We start from the raw sequence: 17,239 nt of genomic DNA, 5'->3' as shown, positions 1-17,239 counted from the left end.
AATTAAAAAAAGGACACAATGCTAAAAACATGCCAATATTTTAATACAAGTTTAAAAAATACCCTAAATTAGAAAAAAAAAGACCTTGTGAAAACTTTAGTGCCATTTACATGCATTCTATATTAAGAACATTGTGTCATTAAATTAACATAAGCACCAGATGCGTAAATTACCATTGCCATTATTTAACTATTATTCTCGTGCAAGATAAAATAATCAGAATATTGTTCCCGTCAGTGTTTTTGTGACAGGACCTTCATCCAAGTCTCTCTCTCTGACCTGTAACCAAAGAAAAGGAAATTAACAGGAATTACATTTGGTGTGTGTCCTTATAAAGCATGTGGTCTCACTTTGTGTGTGCAACCAGTATCATGGCTGTTGGGAGTCCTGTTTGACTCCGAGAGAGACGTAGCAGGAAGGACTCTGGAGGCAGACTCAGGAACCCAGTCTTCAGATTCTCCGTGTGGACGTGTGTAGGGAATTCTGCATGATCCACAACCTTGAACCTCTGATCCCTGAACGCGATGCAGAGAGAGTCACTGCAGTTCAGTTTACGGCAAACACGTTTTTCAAATAGGAAATGAGTGATTTACATCACATGGATATTTAAAAGGAAACCAGCCCTTCAGAAACAATTTAGTTCAAATTGTAAACATTTGCCCAATTCACAAAAAAAAAAAAAAGAGTAGTTCATACTTTTTTAAGGAGATGATCAAAAGGTCATTGAAAAGGTGGAGGTAGATGTTGGTAAATGACATCTTGGAGTTCGAAGTGCTCCCCACCATCTTCTGTCTCATAGGACCCTGGTGAACCAAGAACCGTCTGCTCACAACTAAAGGGATAGACTGGATGGAGACAGATTCAGTTTGAGTCAGTCTGCAGGTTAACTGCCCAAATCAAGCCCATCACATCTATTAAAAAATAAGAAAATCACCTTAACTTTGTCAAAATCCAGCAGAGCTTTCAGACAAACCAGCTCCTCAATTTGTTTCATTTGTCGGACTTTGTTGTCACAGTCTGTCACTATCTGGCGACGGAAACCAGGAAGAACAGAAGGCAGCAGTGTCATTATAGGTCTTAACCATTGGTTGTACATTCAAGATCAAGACTATTGATCATTTGTTCCACTGTAGAGCTGAAACAGAATTACCTCATGAACGGCTCGAATGGCTTTTTCAAGACTTGAACGAGCGTCAGAATCCTGGTCAGTGAGTTTCAGGATGTTCTTAAAATGAACGTAAAACCAAAACACAATCCTTATTAGACCTTCACAACGTGGCACAAGGAATTCCACTTTATCCGCACCCACCTCCAGTAGAAGCTTAATACGCGTGACCCTCTGGAAGGGAAGGACGAGGAACGACTTGAGGCTCTGCCTTTGGCAAACGGGGTCATGCTCCAGCTTCTTCAGCAAACACGCAAAGTGTCTGTTCTGATGCCTGGAAAAACACAACATGAACGAGGCGTCCCGGCAGCCGCTGATGCCAGCACCACCGCGGGACAGAGACTCACAGCAGCTGGTTGAGGAGGGCTTCCTGGTACATCATGTTGGTCACATACGGCACATACAGCGCGTGAAACTCTGGGCAGTGTCTGAGCACGATGTCGCCAACCTGAGACATTAACACGCGCTCGCCGAGGTGCATCTCCAGGTCCACGAAGAACCTAGAAGGAAAAGAGAGCGACATTAACATTCATAGAGCACACGCAGACAGGAAGCGTCCCTCAATGCACACGGAGCCGTCACTTTTCACTGGCTGCCATCACACGACGAATGTTGGAAAACAGAATGTGATGCTCCCTGTGGGACAGCGTTTGCTCCAGCGCCTTCGATGCATAGAAGTGATTGACGGCCACTTCAAGGCTCTTCAAGTAGGAGGCTTCAGAGCTGATCACCTCAAACATACACTAGTGGAACAAGAGGAGAGATGGAATCACACCTTTGACACACATTCAGGGACTTTCAAATTTTTAATAGAGTGAAACCTGACTAGTTCACCTCCTGAAGGTGAATCTGTCTGCTGGTCAAGCCCCTGAGCAGACCAGAGGCCTTCACCTCCTCCAGGTCTTGCCAGAGGGCGCATGGGGTCACCCTGATCGGGGTGCTTGGAGAGGAGAACGGCGCCGCCTCAGCAGAACGCGCTTTAGGGGGCGGCGTCTCGGAGGCGCTAGCGCTGCTACGAGGAAACTGCAGCCCCTGTAGGTACAGGGGTGTGATCAGTTCAGACACCAGACTCTTGCTGAGCCGGTTCAGATCGTCTTTCAGAGCCCGCAGACAGTAGTCCTGATACAGTGGGACTGCAAAGCAAAGGAGAACATGGGGTACTTTGTGCTGAATGTGTGTTAATTCTGTGTGTGTGACAGCAGGACGAAGGTAAACTTACAGTTCTGAATGTACTTTGACTGGAACGTCACAGGCTGCACTTCCTCCTCAACCGGTTCTGTGTCCCTGGGATCAATAAGGCCACATTTAGGTACCAGTGAAACTTCCACTGGAGGAGGAGAGTGGAACCAATCTTACCCCTTTGCACTTTGAGCCTCGTTGTCAGTGGGGGACAAAGTTGGACTTTTCTCCTCAAATCCAGGAGGTGAAAACAACATGGACATTTTCTCAACGTCCCAGAAGGTCTTTGAGGCCACTGACCTGAGGGCGGAGGAGAAGTCTGCACAGGGACTGAGACAAGGCAGAGACGCGTCACTGACACAGTCCTACGTGCGATAGGTTTGTTCTCAACCCGCTTGTTCTTACCTGCCGTCCTCAGCGTGGTTCTGCTCGCTGGCGACTCCAGCGTCCTGCACGCGCGCTTTCCCCAGAGGAGAAAACAAAGGTGAAAGCTGCTCCGTCTTCTTCATGTGCGACAGTAAACTGCTGACGGGGCGACTCTTGGTGAAGTTGTGATGAGCAGTACGTGCACTGCCTCGGCCGTTGCCCGTCTCGCCACAGTCAGACTGAAACATGGTGCTTTGACCTGGAGCTGTTGTCTGAAGACAATAGATTTAAGGCTCTGGCGAAACAGCAACAGTGATTGTGTTATCTACTGCTGCGTCATGAGCCTCAGCCTCGCAATCAGGGACTAAATGGACTCAGCTACTCGCTGAGCTTTAATAGTCAATCACAGGAACGAGACGCAGCTGTGATTTTAAAGGCACAGACTCGCAACCTGCAGCGGCTTCTTTAGTGACGCTGCAAAGCCATAAATTTGAATGAGTTGTCTGAAAAACTACAAGATGGAAACCAGGATCCACAGTATTCTTATATGAAGGGTTCTGGTAACTGCTCGGGCCTGTCGCGGGAGGGTCACTCGGTAGAGATGGCGAAATCAAAGCCTCGTGAATCTCAGAGCAACTTTGACACAACTGGGTTGGAATGGACACGCCACAGGAAACATTTGATACAGTTACAAAGACAGACATCTGCTGGTTGTTTGCGAGAACTGCAACAAAGCAAACTGGCCTCAAATCCTCACAGATAAGCGGTTGCTTAACGTCTGACAGTCCCTGTTTTATTGCCAAATAAAAAATAATAAATGTGTAATTGTGTTTCTTTGTAGATAAATGTATATCTGGTAGCCTTTATATGTCAAATATGTGTGATAGTGAAATTGCGATTTCTGCGTGAGTGCTTCTGCAACTTTGTTTTTACTACATTGACGAGAGGAAGCGAGCGGATCTTCTCTGCAGAGGTACGGCTCAGACAGGTACCGCTGAACTTCCACGGTTGCATTTGCCGTTGGATTTGGTATTTGTTGTGTTGCTCCTAAAAGAAAACACATTTCAGTTTCTTTCCATGAGAATTATTAATTATGCTTATGTCAATATACTGCAGCTCCTGCCTCAGGATCAGGTTCTAACATTGCTGCTGACTGAAAAACATCATTAGATTTGATCATACATGTGTGTATAGAAAAAGATAACAGGCTCTAGTAAATGAAAGATTACCTGCGATGTTGATGGCTCTGCACCCCCCCCTGGTGGTTCCATTCCTCTTAAGTGGGATGCTCTGTAGTTTTAATTGCATTAGTCATACACACTCGTCCAGGAATTTGGGGCTCCCTCCGGGGGGACCAGTGGACGGAGCCGTCACATTGATGGCTCTGTCTGCTGGACCCCTTGGAGAACTGGCTATCTCCCAAAGTTCCTCATACTTAGCCACATACACATACATTTAGGGCCGAGGGTGGGCTCTTTCACTGGGGCCTGGGGGTGAGGCCAGTTGTGGCCTCGCCCACTGGCCCTGGTTTTAACTGCACAATAGACATTTAGGGTGGGGGGACACTGTCCGGCGGTCACACCGACCCCCACCATTGGTCGGGGTCTGGCTGGCCTTGTGCTGCGGGCCCGGGGTGGTGCCAGGGGATATGGTCGGGCCAATGGGGTCGGCCCCGCTCAGATCGTGTAGGGGTGGTGAACTGGGGCTGGGCCCCACTGGGCGCGGTTGCTGTCTCTGTGGATGCTGCAGCTTTGCCTGGGGGGTTCTGTGTGGGCGGCTTGGGTCACAACACCTGCCCTCCTGGAACTGAAGGTGCGTGGGCTCCCTGGCTGCTGGGACTCCTTCCTCTGCTTGCTGGATGGGCGTAGTGGCCGAGCCCCTCACATCACCCTGGCTTCCACAAGTGGCATTGTTCATGCACCAACGTCTGCCTCACCCTTTGGGTGAACAATGTTAAGATACAGCTTTACTAACCTTGTAGTGGGACACTCAACACCTGAGCTGATAAACAGGCTTTCTAAACTTAACTGTAAGTATTATTGATACTTATCACTACCATTATCAATGTGATATAATGTGTGAATATGGAAATGTGTTGTATGTTGTGGCTATTATTAAGTAGTATGAGATATGTATAACAATGCATATGTGTATGTAGGAATAGGAGGCCCCGAGGAAGACCCAGGCTGGCTGGCCTGGGAACGCCCTGGGGTCCCACTGGAAGAGCTGAAGGAAGTGTCCGGAGAGAAGGAAGTCTGGAACTCTCTGCTCAGACTCCTGCCCCGCGACTCGGCCCCGGATAAAGCGGTTGAAAATGGATGGATGGATAGATGTGTATGTATATAATATATGTACATGTTTGTATGAGTATGTGCACATACCATAACACTATTATTGGTATTAGTATTAATCTCCAAGGTAAACTACGGTACAACAGTTGTTAAGTTATGAATGTGTTAGCCTAAGGTACATCCCTGCTTATTTAATTTGCACCGATTGTTTACTTAACAGAACTGCTTGGTTTCAGCAGCTGGCTTCATTTACAATGGATTTGTAAGGCGGGTCGAAACACATCTGGTCCCGTCGACCGGGAAAAGCTCTGCTCCTTTAACTGCGCTCGCTGCTGACTTCCACGTTCTTCCGTTCCTGTGCAGTAACGATCAGGTGACGAGAGAAAGAAAGATGGCGCGGCTGCAGCACCGAGCGCGGAAACCTATGCTCAGACGACTCCTGGATTGTATCCTAAAAATCTGCCAAACTTGCGGGGCTTTGAAACCCTCGGATCCGGCTCATTCTATCGCTGCTGATCGGTCAGGAGACGGCGAAGTCACCTCGTGGTTCTTCATAGTCGCCGGGTTATTAGCGTGTGGAGGAACGGGCAACGCTGCCTCTTGTCCAGTTGTGATGAACCCACCCGCAGTCGTGGTGGAATATAACGGTAACATCACCGTCAGCTGCTGGTTATTAGCTGAGGACGCAATAGGAATGGGTTGGGAATCGACAGCCGGGGGAACAGGCCTCATGAAGAACATTGATAAAGTTACCTTACAAATAAAGTCTGTCGTAGACTGGGCGTTGTCACCGAGGTGCTACGTGAAGATGGCCGACGGCAGCCAGTGTGACGTTGTGCTACCAGTCACCGTTTACAAAAGCATGCACAGCGTGTCTCTGCACATGTTCCAATCTAGCCCGATGTTGGAGGATAACCACTACAGCGTGCGATGCGAAATCACCTCCGTGGCTCCTGCTAGGAACCTCACCGTGTACTTGCACAAAGGCAACAAGCTTCTACAAGCGGAACCCATTCTGGAATCGAATCCACGCCCGGTCCATAAGGTATCAGTCATGAATGTGGCCGTGGACAGAAACGATGATGGAGCTCAGATCTGGTGTGAAGCAAAGCTGACGTTTCCACAAGTGGGGCTTTATCTCCCCGCCGTGAGATCAGGCTCACAGAGACTGAGCGTGGAGTGTGAGTTTTAACACTCGCTTCTGTCTGATCAGCAGGTGATTGTGCTCATTTGTACTCATTTATCTTGTCCTGTGTGTCCTCAGACCCACCGACCTTTATTCACCCTGAAAATGAGACGTTGGAAGTTGCAGCTCGAAGTAAGCTTCATTTAAACTGCACTGCTGAAGGGAAGCCTCCGCCAGACTACACATGGCGGGACCTTCAGTCGGGCCAGAATCTGAACGAGAAAGGGTCCACTTTGGCCCCATCCTTCCACCTACAGGGAACCTACAGCTGCACGGCGTCCAACATCCATGGCATCAGAACCAAGTACTTCACCATAAGGGAAACCGCAGGGAATCACCCGACGATGCTTGTAGTCATCATTGTGATAACCATCATCGTGGTCCGCGCGTTGCTGGGGAGTGGTCTCGCCATCTGCATTTTTTGCCAGAGAAGAGGTCACTTCCAACCCACGCCCTCCGGCATCGTATGAGCCTGATTTCATTTATATTTATGGAACTACAATCAGACTTTAAAATGGTTTGGTGCTTGAAGAGCCCTACGGCTCTGGTTTAGTCTGCATTAATCTCATGCAGACATGCAAAATCCACTTTTGGGCCATTGTGGTACTTTGATTTTCTGGCTCATGTTTGCACAATCTAGGTGTGTTAAAAGTGCACTTGCTACTTATTGCACATTTAGCCACTTTAGCCATTCCCATCTAAGAACAATTTCATATTTTCATGTTTCAATTACTGCTTACGTTGACGGTAAACAGGCTGCTCACAGAACTGCCATTCGTCCCCCGCAGACAAATGCAGAACACCAAAGCAGTATTTCTGAAACACACAACTGAAGAGAATTTAGCACTGCTGTGTATCACAGAACACAACGTGCTCCAGTGACACACAGAGGTAAGCTACTGCTGTGTTCCAGGATGCTGTGTGCGCTCAGGTCCTTTACACTGTCACACTATCCAGCTAGAACCATGAGGTCCATTCCCTGCCACCCAGTGTTGTTTTAACTGCTGTTAGCCATTAGCTTTAGCCAGACATCCGTCAAAATTGAAATCTTTTTTTTTTTAATTTTATATATATATTTATATTATGAGTACTTAGCACTTTTTTACCATGACAAGGCCAAGTTGTGTGGGTTGTTTTTTGTAAATTTGCTTGAATGTTGTTCTTTGCACTGGAGCAAACTCTGGAACCTTTGATTATGCACTGAAACTATGCAATGGGAAATAATGAAAATGTAATGTAAATGAAATTTGAATGGATTTATGACAATTACCTACAACGCTACACTTTGTCTCACCAGTCAAAGAAGTGCAATAATCAGTGTTTTCTAAGCTGAAGTTGAGGTGTAGGTTAAAAATGATTGTGTTATAGTACTTCACCTAAAATAAGCTAGTGTCTTACTGAGACAAAATGCAATTAATTACTTTTTAAAATTACTATACAGTGTGTGTCTCTCTCTCTCTCACTCAAAATCTTATTCTTGAGACACAGGTAGGATGGAACATATTAGTAAAGTTTGATGTATTTGTGAATACTGCTTTACTTGACTGTTGTAAGACTCTTATTAAAACATGTCTTTGTCAATAAAAATAGTCATTCACTTTGATATAGTGAGTTGAGGAAAATCAAGAAATGTAGCTGATCCACACACGACTGAAAACTCAGTTTACAAATACTATTTCCATTTTATTTGCATTTTAAAATTTAATACAAGATAAAAGTAAATAATTAAATCTGCCTGAACTTTGTTGGTATATGACTCAAAGCCATACAATTCTTCATGTACTGACATTTTCTAACATATTACAAAATGAAAATGGATGTTTATTTTTTTTAAAGTATGAAAACACAAACTTTGATTTGACACAAGAATGAGTTTCTGGACAGGAGCTACAAACAGTTTTGTAAATGTACATGGCAAAGCTTTCAAACTGCGCAGGATGATTCATACAGTACAAGATACCTTCTGTAACACTTACAGAAAAACGCCATCTACGGTCATACTTCAACACACACTTTACTTTTAGTGTGACAAGGGCCGTGGACTCTGCTTGCACCAATCTGCAGGAAGGATCAACCAAACTTGATAAAAAAAAAAAAAGTGATTTCCAAACAAAACGGGAAATAGGGAGTAGGCGCAAAGAACTTAAATCTGTCATAAAGTAAAAGTTAACCTAACAATAGGTTTTAGATATCAAAAGGGAAAATAAAACAATATTTAGTGGTTGAAGAATGAATCTTATTGGGCATTTTTAATGTCAACGTTGGATAACAAAACAAAAAGAAAATCAACCTATCATTTTAAATGTCTAAAAATCAACGAAATGATTTGGGCACCAAAACATCTGCATGCAAACACACCTCACATATCTGTTATATCCAGAAAAAGTATTCATGTTGCCATTATTTGTTCTTGAATACTTCGTAAGACAAACCATAAAACAGCATTTCCCTGTGTTTAAACGTGCTCCCTGTTAAAAAGGGACAGACATCTGGATCAGTAACAAGGTATAAATAAGACAGATGCTGAGCTGGGAGGCTGGGGGACTCGGGTGTCTGATTGTGAGTCTAGGTGGGCACAGTGATACTGCGGGCTAGCAGTGCTAGCAGAGCCAGCTCCACAACCCCATGGGCTTGTTCCAGTGCCTCCGCAGCCTCCCTAGCAGAAAAGCCTGCTGCCTGGATTCTCTGGATGTGCTCAGCTGGAAATTGTTCAATAAAGGGATGCGGAGAAGGGAGGAAAGGGCCAGGATGGACTGTAGGCTGGGGAGCCTGAGCAAGAGGAGGGACAGAGGATGATGTGCTGCAAGAGACTTCCTCGGGCGAGCCTACTGCCAGTGACAAGGGACTGAGAAAGGTGTGCTCAGTCTGAAGGCCAAGAGTGTCTGGGGTGTTGGTGCCAGAGTCTCGTCCGTCTGCGACCCCTCTCTCCTGCTGCCCCTCAGGAGGCTCCCGGAACTCAAGGTCACCTGCAGGGTCAGGAGGAGCCTCTGGATCAAGCTGAAGATTGTTGATGTTACTGGCATCATCTTGCCCACGTCCATCCGCCCTCCCCTCCCCGGAGTCATCTGGATGCTGCGGTTGCTCGTGTGCCTCCAGAGTCTCTCCTGTATCTCCACACAGACGCTCATCGGGGCCGGAGCTGTCAGGCACAAGACACGTAGACAGACCCTCGGACACAGCAGCAGTGTGGTTGGCTTTGGCATCACTTGGTTCTGCACCAGCTGTAATGACAGTGGAGGGGGTAGACTGGATGTTTTCGGATGATGGGACACAAGGCTTGGAGGCCGCTTCATCCGTGTCCTCCTCAAACGGATGTGACGGGGAGCACGAGGTGCTGTGGTTATGGGCCTGAGCACAGTTGTTGGACACGAGCAGCTCGTGAAGCTCCATCAAAGCAGCTGCCAGCGAAGGGATGTTATCAGAGCCGTGCTCTCCTTCAGGCTGGTCCCTCTCAGAGGCCCCATCCTCCGAAGCAACTGGGGACTCCATTTCAACCGGGTCGGGTTGGCTAGGAGGACTGGCTTCTGTTGTATCAGCTGTGACAGGCTCTGTTGTCTCCTGCTCCATGGGTTGGATCTGGGGAAGCTCTTCAGGATGAGGGGGCGTGGAGCTGTCCCCCACCTCAAATGATTCAGCATCAGCGTCTGAGGCTCTAGTAAACACATCCCCCTCGGGTTCTTGGGAAGGGATAGTCATGTCTGCAGGAGAGGTACATGAAGGCAGGTCGTCTGTTTCGGTACTGGATACAGGGGAGTTGCTATGGAGAGGCAGAGGGTGCGGTTGGACCTGGTGACCCGCAGAACCAGCATCCTCTGCTTTGGATGAAGGCTGAGCAAACTCCTGAAAGCCAGGTTGGTCCTGGCACTGCTCCGGTGCCGAGGCCTCCATGGAGGCTGGGGCACGCTGAGAGCAATCCAGAGTCTGGGGCAGGGCAGAGCAGGGGCTTTGGGAAGGTAAGGTAGACATTTGGTCTAAGGTTCTGGGTAATGTAAATGGTGGGGGCTGTGGTGAGGTAGTTTGTCCATCTGCAGTGTCTGTAGTTAGAGGAAATGCATAACTAAGAATTAAAAGGTTGAATATAAACACTCTGAAAATGCTAATGTATTTAAGAACTCAAAACTAATCCCAGTACAGTCCCATATAGTTTGCGGACTGTGTGGGTTTTCTCTTTAATGATGTGCATTCAAAATAATTGAAAGTCAAATAAAAATACAGCTTCAACTAACAGATCCAGCAGCAACACAAGAGCAAAAGAAAATAGCCTGGATGGACTAAGCCCTGGCAATGGACTTGTGAATTTGCAGTACCTGGTTGGTAGGGCCCTCTCCAGCTGTCTCCAAATGCATCAGTGCTGTCCTGCTCAGGGGTTAGGGAACACACCACACACATCATGCAAAGGGACGGAGAAAGTTAGCAGTCACACACAGGGCATGCACCAACCTATACGCCTTTTCACACGCACACACGTGAAAAGCGTCATCCAACAACTTGAGCCTAGGTCCTTACAGATCATCAAATGGCCTGTCACTAAACCTCAGAAGACTCAAACAAGGTCATGGCAGCAGTACGTGATCAAAATCAAGTGAAAATCAGATTTATTTCTAACGGCCTTTGGAATGCTACCACTCACCCAGTAGAAAAAGTACCAGGCCAGAAATAGTACCAGACGTTTATGGCAGGTTTAGGGACACCTGCACAAACGGTCATTTAAGCACTGAAAGGCATTAAAGGGAAACCAATGATTTGTTTTGTCACTTCTGAAGATTTTTTTGAGCTTGATTCTGATTTAACATGATCTAAGGTCGCTTAGTCATGTTGACACTCACTGTTCAAGCATACACATGAGAATACGTAGAAATAAATGTATCCAAGCACCAAGCCTTCTCTGATACAGCCGATACATTTTATTTGTGTTCCATCTTTTTATACTTTGTATTTTCATGGTGCAGCTGTGAAATCTTACCAGCAGTATTTATTCTACAGTCTGTGAGATCCGTGATCCATGTCATAACCACTTACATTTTTTGTTGCACTTCATGTTCTGTTTGCCTTTGTAAGTGGCTCCAAGTGCTGCCTCAGTGACACCTCTGCTCACTGAAGCCATGCGAATGAGAAAACGCCACTACAGACAGTAACCAATGCTTCTTTTGGGTGTGAGCAGCTTCAAACCAACACATCACAGTAGACCCTAACGATCACTTAAAAATTAGCCAAATCTGTTTTCAACAAGGTGTTTTCGTATTCAATTACAATACAGATTTATAGTTGGACGTTTCCCTTTAAGCCTAAAAACCTCTTTAACGACATTTGTATTTGCCAGACAACTTTCAGTCCGCTGATCTTGTTTATGTTTGGAAGCACATTAAACTTGCTGAGGTCATGTGATGAAGATGATCGTGTGGCTGAATATTCAGATGACTGCATGAATGGGGTCGAGAGTAAGAAGCTTTAAGTGGCACATGCAGATGTAGTTTTAACTGAGCTGAAAAAAGCTCAATGAAAAACTCAGGCATGTGTAGAGGTGCTAGGCAGCTCCTCACCGCTTTCTTGTATGGACCTCTGAAGTGCCTCTGCCAGTTCTCTGTCAGCAATCTCATCCGGACGGACATCTTCGCGTCCTTCGGCTCCGTATGCAAGTCGCGCACATTCGGGCAACTCTGCCTCAGAGAGGAAGCGAGTTTCCGTGCCCGTAGTGCCGATCAGCAGCACGCTTTTCTTCAGGTCAATTGAACACTACAAGCGAACACACAATTAGCTTATTGTTTTTCTTAAAATACATACCTGCATTTTTATTTCAATAATGTACTGGAAGATATGGGTAATGTACTCAGAAAGGGGCTCACACCTGGTGTCTCTTCAACATGTCCAGGCCAAGCAGCATGTCCATTGGCTGGTCCTCCAGAATGGAGAAAGAACAAGGGAGGAAGTCCCCCTCTATCTGGACCTGAGCTACAAAAGGCAACACATCAGACTACCCGTGTCAACATATTAAACCCCAACAACTAGTCTTAAATAAGTGCCACGGCTCTGTTTTCTTGACACCAACCCAAATGAACTCTGCCGATGATCTTCTGGGTGCCCACTCCCTTGGCAATCCCAGCCCAGCGTCGGTCCACAAGCCGCATGATGTTACAGCGCTCAGCACAGGCTTGACTCATGATGGTCATCTGAGCTCCTTTGAACAGGTCATGAGATGGGACACAAATGATCAACCAGTGTGTGAGATGAAGACATGTCTTTCACTGTGTAGGTTACAAATCAAGCAATTAAAACTAAATCATTGTTAAACGCATTACATTTTCATAGCTAAAAAATGGTAGCTAGAAATGGATCATGGCTTAATGTTTGTTACCTGAGTCAACAAAAGCTTTCACTGGGTGGCCATTGACTTTGCAGTTAATATAGAGCATAACCACCTGTCCAAAGCTTTCAGGGGCTTCTTCCATTGCAATGGTCATGTTCTCTTCCACATTGTGCTGCCTGAGATATAAACACTTTTAAGTGAGATGTAGTGGAAGTGGTAGAAGTGGTATAATGGACATTTTGATTTGACTTCAGGGAAAGTAACATTTCTGAAAATCGCAAACTGCAAACGCCTTCATTTTCAAAGCACACACTGGTCCATACCTTATGTCCTCCTCAATTTTTGCTTGGGCGTCCAAATCAAAAGGATCAGCAGTCAGAAGTCTGATCCTCTCTTGTTCTCTCTTGGCTCGATCCTGCTGTTGTTCTAGCAGCACTTTGGTGAAACGTTCTGAGGAAAAACAGTTAAATTAACAGATTGATTTCTCCTTTTAAAAAAATACCATAAAAACATGTAATGCTATGTGATGCATTACCCAAGTCTCCGCTCAACAGGGCTTCAGCAAGTGGTGGATTTCGCTCCTTTAGAAGTGAAAGTTCATGTGGATTAGATAACAGCATCTGCTGGAGTAAGGCAGGGTCATCCAGCCCCTGAGGAGAGGAGCCACTAAAGGCCATTGGTGTGGAAGGATTTGGAGCACGTTGCTGCGTAGGTTGTTGCTGTGGCCTTATAGCACTACGTTGAGTAGAAGAAGCAGCAGAAGAGGTGCCTGGAACTGTGATGGAACGAAAGTCGATATGAGGCAGACCTACAAGGCCGAAAGGACAAAGTTAGAACATACACAGATACACAAGTTTTTAAGCAGACTTAATAATAATTACCAGTATGCTTAGTTTCTAAATAGCTCCACTTTTTAAAGTAAACACAAAGTCTCTCTTACTGTATATTACCTAATTATATAATATTTGAACTTCTATTAAAGTAGAAAACTGCAGGTCTATATTGCTAACAGACACTAGCAGCACAAAAATGCATCACAGGTGTAAATATGGATGTGAAATATTAAACTACATTGTACCCAAATACAAGCAACAGACTGTAATGTTTCTCCAGTTATGCATTACCTGGAAAGGCTGGTTGAGTTGGTGGTGGCCTCCTGTCAGCTTGCCTGAGAACCACCACGTCTCCATCCTTAACACCATAGGTCCCCAAGGCACGAGTGGGGTCTTTTAGGGGCTGTTCTACATACGTGATCTGGATTTAAACGGATAATACAGAAGATTTTATAACACTATCATGTAATTACATATAAATCAAGGTGCAAGATTCAAGACTTTTGGATTAGATTTTGATTTAGACATTTCACACACAGTCACTGATTAATCCCTACATATGTAAGTGTTTGGTTATTATTGTGCATTCAGTAGATGACACTTCGGGAAGTTTTAAAAACCGGTCAAACTAACATTCTACTATGCTTGAATTCAAGCCATTTGGATAGTGTCACATATCAGGATAATTTTCGCTTTCTGTATCCGGCGTGCCCACAATCATTTGATACTGAAACCAAACTATACATATAATAAGCATAGGGATGAGGTGAGGTGTTCTTATTTGTGTAGTGTAAAGTTGTAAAAACAAGGCGATAAACTGCTTGTATTCAACCATACGTGAAAACACACAGCTTGTGAGTGATACAACCATCACCAAACTGTGTGGGACCAGTCTCGACTATCTAGCGAGCAGCACTGTCTCCACCCTTTTATCTCCGATTACGACGTGTCTCTCAACTTAAAATGATGTTAGAAACGTCAACTTCACATTCCCCCGTTACTTTAAAACGTCACACCAAACATTCGCTCCACTAAAGCCTCAGAGTTAGCTAACTTTGTTCATTAGTTAGCCTGAGCAGAAAACAGTTGGTTAGCTTTATTAGCTCGCTGTTAGCCAATGTCCCCCTTTAAAACCCACAACACCTTATAAGCGGCCGTGACCTTTAGGCGGACAACTCGGTGCATATCTCCGCTGTTGAAAACACATATTTCGCAACAGCTCCCCTGTTTCGTGCAAGGCAGTCAACGAACCAAGCTGTTAGCTACGTTAGCTTTGCGGTTGCAGCTAGCCCTGGTCCTAGCCTTACCAGGATTTCCCCAGCTGGAATTCCGGACTCCAGCTCACAGAGTGCAACAAAGTCTCTCAGCTCCATCTCCGGGGACACATCGAGGGCGAACGTGGTTTCTGGGCGATCCCTCGGCGCGCAGAAAACGGTGACCAGCATCGCTTTTTAGGGAGAGGATCACTGGACAAACCCGCTGCAACAGAATGCGGTTACTGTAGTTGCTTCTTTCACAGTGGAAACGCGACTATAAACAGAAATATTCCAAACGTGAGGGCGTATTTCAGCATGAACTAGAGTCGCGGGGTGGCCTGGTGGTGAACCGAAAGACAGAGGTTGCTTTGCACTTACTGGTTAAAAGCCCGATATGTCACTTTCTCTTTTAAACAACTACAACATTAAGTATTGCTCAGTAGTGCCGCAGTTCGTCCAGCTTGTTTTTCGACATGTCGTACTACAGCGCGTGGTGTCGCGATGCGCGCCTTCTTCGAAACTGTTCAGCGTCTTCGTGTCCGTTACCGCCACCTACTGGCCGTGATTAAAATGACACACAGCCACGATGAGGCATGTGAGGCACTATTTTTGAAAAGACGAGTTTTCGGAATCAACGTTAAACTGTAAATTAAACTATTCACAGTTATGTTGTAGATGGTAATTTCCCCATCGCGGGACAATAAATCTATTCTATTCTATTCTATTCTATTCTATTCTATTCTATTCTATTCTATTCTATTCTATTCTATTCTGTTCTATTCTATTCTATTCTATTCTATTCTATTCTATTCTATTCTATCTTCTGAGCAATGTCATGCTACAGTTATGGCTACCTGCCATTTGCATCACACTCTTTACCAACAATACTCGATGTAAGCTGATCTCACATCGACCACACCAGAGAAGATATATGATGTATTACATAATCAAAACTAAAGAAATTACTTAATGAATTGAAGACTTGAGTCATTGTGGGACACAGGCCGCAGAAACAACACGCTTTCACCTTTACCGCGAATGATTCACCAGGAGCAACTTTTGACGGTTTTGACGACACTACAGTTTTCCTTGATCTTGAGTTGTAGTTCTTTGTCGCCTTGCAGCAACTACAGTACAAAGCATCATTGTAACCACACAGTCACAGTTTCATTCAGCATCCGCAGAAACACAGCACAGCCTCAGTAGCAGTGACAGCCGTCGTGAAATCAGGTGTGAGAAACTGGAAAGGGTTAAACCATCAGGGGCTCTATTACAAACTTTCTCACTTCTGGCTGCTCATTAATCTTTTATAGATTTCTGAATGAGTAGTTAAAACAAGCTCTAAAATCCCACATTCACTTCCTCCTAATGAGGATGAAACCTCTGCTCTGGTGAACCAGCGTTCACCACTAGCGTATTAATACATTTTGAGCTGTAAGCTTCTTTTACAGGATTTCCTTTTATCCAGAGGAACTAAGATTTCAGTGAAGACAACTCTGCAAGAATAGAAAGGTGCTTTTCTTGAGCTGGATCTGTACTTTACACGTACAGTACACGCACATTAAAGACCTCACTCAGTTGAGGTCTGAAACCTAAATTAAGAACTGAAATGTGGATGAACGATAGACTCGTCATGATCAGGCAATCATTCATCATTGCACTTCATCTTCAGTACTTTTGGACGAATTGCCAACAAGAGTCTTCAGTTGTACGGTAGTTTTTATGAAACTAAGGGAAAAAATATGTGCCTCCTGATGCTTCCACTTCCATGTCTGCCTTTTAAATGTCTCTAGGTTTGTTTTTGGAAATATTTCTTTCTTGAGATAAAAATGGCTCGGATCATCATGGAAAACAAACTGGTGGTTGGCAAGCAAAAAAAAAAATGCTGTTTTTTCAATCTTCAAATCTTTGACGAGACCGCTGAAAACCTGATGAACAGCCTTCAGACCGGGTCTGACTCAACCGGATCCGTCTCCGCCGACGGGATGCTGAGGCCGGGCGACGTGGCGCCGCTCTCTCGCGTTCAACCCCAATGCCGGGAATAAACAAACAGGTGTGAGCTCGAGTGACCGTAAACAAGAAGAAGATGCTGCATCCGTGCAGAATGTTGCGGTAGCGATGCCGGTTAAGCGTGTCTTTTAATAACTACTGTACAGACGCTGTGTTCAGGAAAGCACTTGCTCAAGCTCACACCTCCCCCTCCGTGCCCTGTAGTTGGAGATTGGGTTTAACTTCTCCGAATCTCACAAAAACCAGGCAGAAAATACAGGCTTTAGTTCAGTGATGAGGGTGTTACTCAGAGTCAGCCAATTAACTGGGTGATTCAAGTTGTACAATCCCTTTCCTTCCTTCAAGTGCTTCTCTGCTTATACTGATATTATTACAAAATGGCATTTTGCGATGCTGCTATTAGAATGTTTTCACTGATTTAACTGACGGTTGGAGTCGAAGCCTGAGCGGAGGTGTCTCGCGACATCCGTCTTTAAGACGCAGGCTGTTAGCGTTTGTGTGGTTGTATCTTGCAGATAAAGAACAGTTGTTCCATCTGCGCTTTGAACCAGTGCACACAGGTACTCTTGTGTTCTTACTGTCAAAATAGGTTGCATGTTTCCGAAAAGCCAACCACAAAGTTCACATTGATTTCCCTATTAGTTTAAAA

At 45.3% G+C, this 17,239-nt stretch overlaps 3 protein-coding genes across 6 annotated transcripts; 1 reads left to right on the top strand and 2 right to left on the bottom strand.

The window, feature by feature from the left end:
• Positions 1–22: 22 nt before the first annotated feature.
• si:ch73-15b2.5 (rho guanine nucleotide exchange factor 19) lies at positions 23–3,107 on the bottom strand. 2 transcript variants are annotated; one of them, XM_029152059.3, is made up of 12 exons: positions 2,750–3,107; positions 2,522–2,644; positions 2,385–2,449; positions 2,000–2,298; positions 1,748–1,908; positions 1,513–1,665; positions 1,310–1,439; positions 1,151–1,225; positions 935–1,027; positions 697–845; positions 351–515; positions 23–279 (listed from the first exon to the last, which is right to left on the bottom strand). In XM_029152059.3, exons 1-12 carry the CDS (start codon positions 2,956–2,958, stop codon positions 234–236), a joined length of 1,668 nt encoding a protein of 555 aa, XP_029007892.1. In that variant the 5' UTR covers positions 2,959–3,107; the 3' UTR covers positions 23–233. The 2 variants fall into 2 exon arrangements, with proteins under 2 accessions (XP_029007892.1, XP_029007891.1); XM_029152058.3 differs by having other exon boundaries at positions 2,522–2,674; positions 2,750–3,102.
• A 1,635-nt stretch (positions 3,108–4,742) lies between these two features.
• LOC114855676 (cell adhesion molecule 3-like) lies at positions 4,743–7,721 on the top strand. The gene is made up of 2 exons (XM_029151029.3): positions 4,743–6,182; positions 6,266–7,721. Exons 1-2 carry the CDS (start codon positions 5,393–5,395, stop codon positions 6,655–6,657), a joined length of 1,182 nt encoding a protein of 393 aa, XP_029006862.1. The 5' UTR covers positions 4,743–5,392; the 3' UTR covers positions 6,658–7,721.
• A 128-nt stretch (positions 7,722–7,849) lies between these two features.
• ddi2 (DNA-damage inducible protein 2) lies at positions 7,850–15,113 on the bottom strand. Of its 3 annotated transcripts, XM_029151028.2 has the most exons (11): positions 14,959–15,113; positions 14,632–14,803; positions 13,616–13,745; positions 13,027–13,299; positions 12,815–12,941; positions 12,540–12,667; positions 12,234–12,362; positions 12,033–12,136; positions 11,728–11,920; positions 10,495–10,543; positions 10,130–10,221 (listed from the first exon to the last, which is right to left on the bottom strand). In XM_029151028.2, the coding sequence occupies exons 2-10, from the start codon at positions 14,767–14,769 to the stop codon at positions 10,533–10,535; spliced, it is 1,233 nt and encodes a 410-aa protein (XP_029006861.1). In that variant the 5' UTR covers positions 14,770–14,803; positions 14,959–15,113; the 3' UTR covers positions 10,130–10,221; positions 10,495–10,532. The 3 variants fall into 3 exon arrangements, with proteins under 3 accessions (XP_029006859.1, XP_029006860.1, XP_029006861.1); XM_029151026.3 differs by lacking the exon at positions 10,495–10,543 and having other exon boundaries at positions 7,850–10,221; positions 14,959–15,112; XM_029151027.3 differs by having other exon boundaries at positions 10,079–10,543.
• Positions 15,114–17,239: the final 2,126 nt, after the last annotated feature.

This window comes from Betta splendens, chromosome 5, assembly GCF_900634795.4.
Source record: "Betta splendens chromosome 5, fBetSpl5.4, whole genome shotgun sequence".
In the NCBI taxonomy this organism is placed as follows: Eukaryota; Metazoa; Chordata; class Actinopteri; order Anabantiformes; family Osphronemidae; genus Betta; species Betta splendens.
The sequence above is the reverse complement of the archived record's forward strand: the minus strand, read 5'-3'. Positions and strand labels throughout refer to the sequence as shown.

What these genes read in the sequence shown, in the direction of transcription:
- LOC114855676 (XM_029151029.3), top strand. Translation starts at nt 5,393, where the DNA reads ATGGCGCGGCTGCAGCACCGAGCGCGGAAACCTATGCTCAGACGACTC. An exon ending in ACAGAGACTGAGCGTGGAGT is followed by an intron (nt 6,183 to 6,265) that starts GTGAGTTTTAAC and finishes GTGTGTCCTCAG; the next exon opens with ACCCACCGACCTTTATTCAC.
- si:ch73-15b2.5 (XM_029152058.3), bottom strand. Translation starts at nt 2,958, where the DNA reads ATGTTTCAGTCTGACTGTGGCGAGACGGGCAACGGCCGAGGCAGTGCA. An exon ending in GAGGCTCAAAGTGCAAAGGG is followed by an intron (nt 2,450 to 2,521) that starts GTAAGATTGGTT and finishes TATTGATCCCAG; the next exon opens with GGACACAGAACCGGTTGAGG. An exon ending in GTGATGGCAGCCAGTGAAAA is followed by an intron (nt 1,666 to 1,747) that starts GTGACGGCTCCG and finishes TTTTCCTTCTAG; the next exon opens with GTTCTTCGTGGACCTGGAGA.
- ddi2 (XM_029151026.3), bottom strand. Translation starts at nt 14,769, where the DNA reads ATGCTGGTCACCGTTTTCTGCGCGCCGAGGGATCGCCCAGAAACCACG. An exon ending in GAAAGCTTTTGTTGACTCAG is followed by an intron (nt 12,363 to 12,539) that starts GTAACAAACATT and finishes ACCTGTTCAAAG; the next exon opens with GAGCTCAGATGACCATCATG. An exon ending in GAGGTCCATACAAGAAAGCG is followed by an intron (nt 10,222 to 11,727) that starts GTGAGGAGCTGC and finishes CTCTAACTACAG; the next exon opens with ACACTGCAGATGGACAAACT.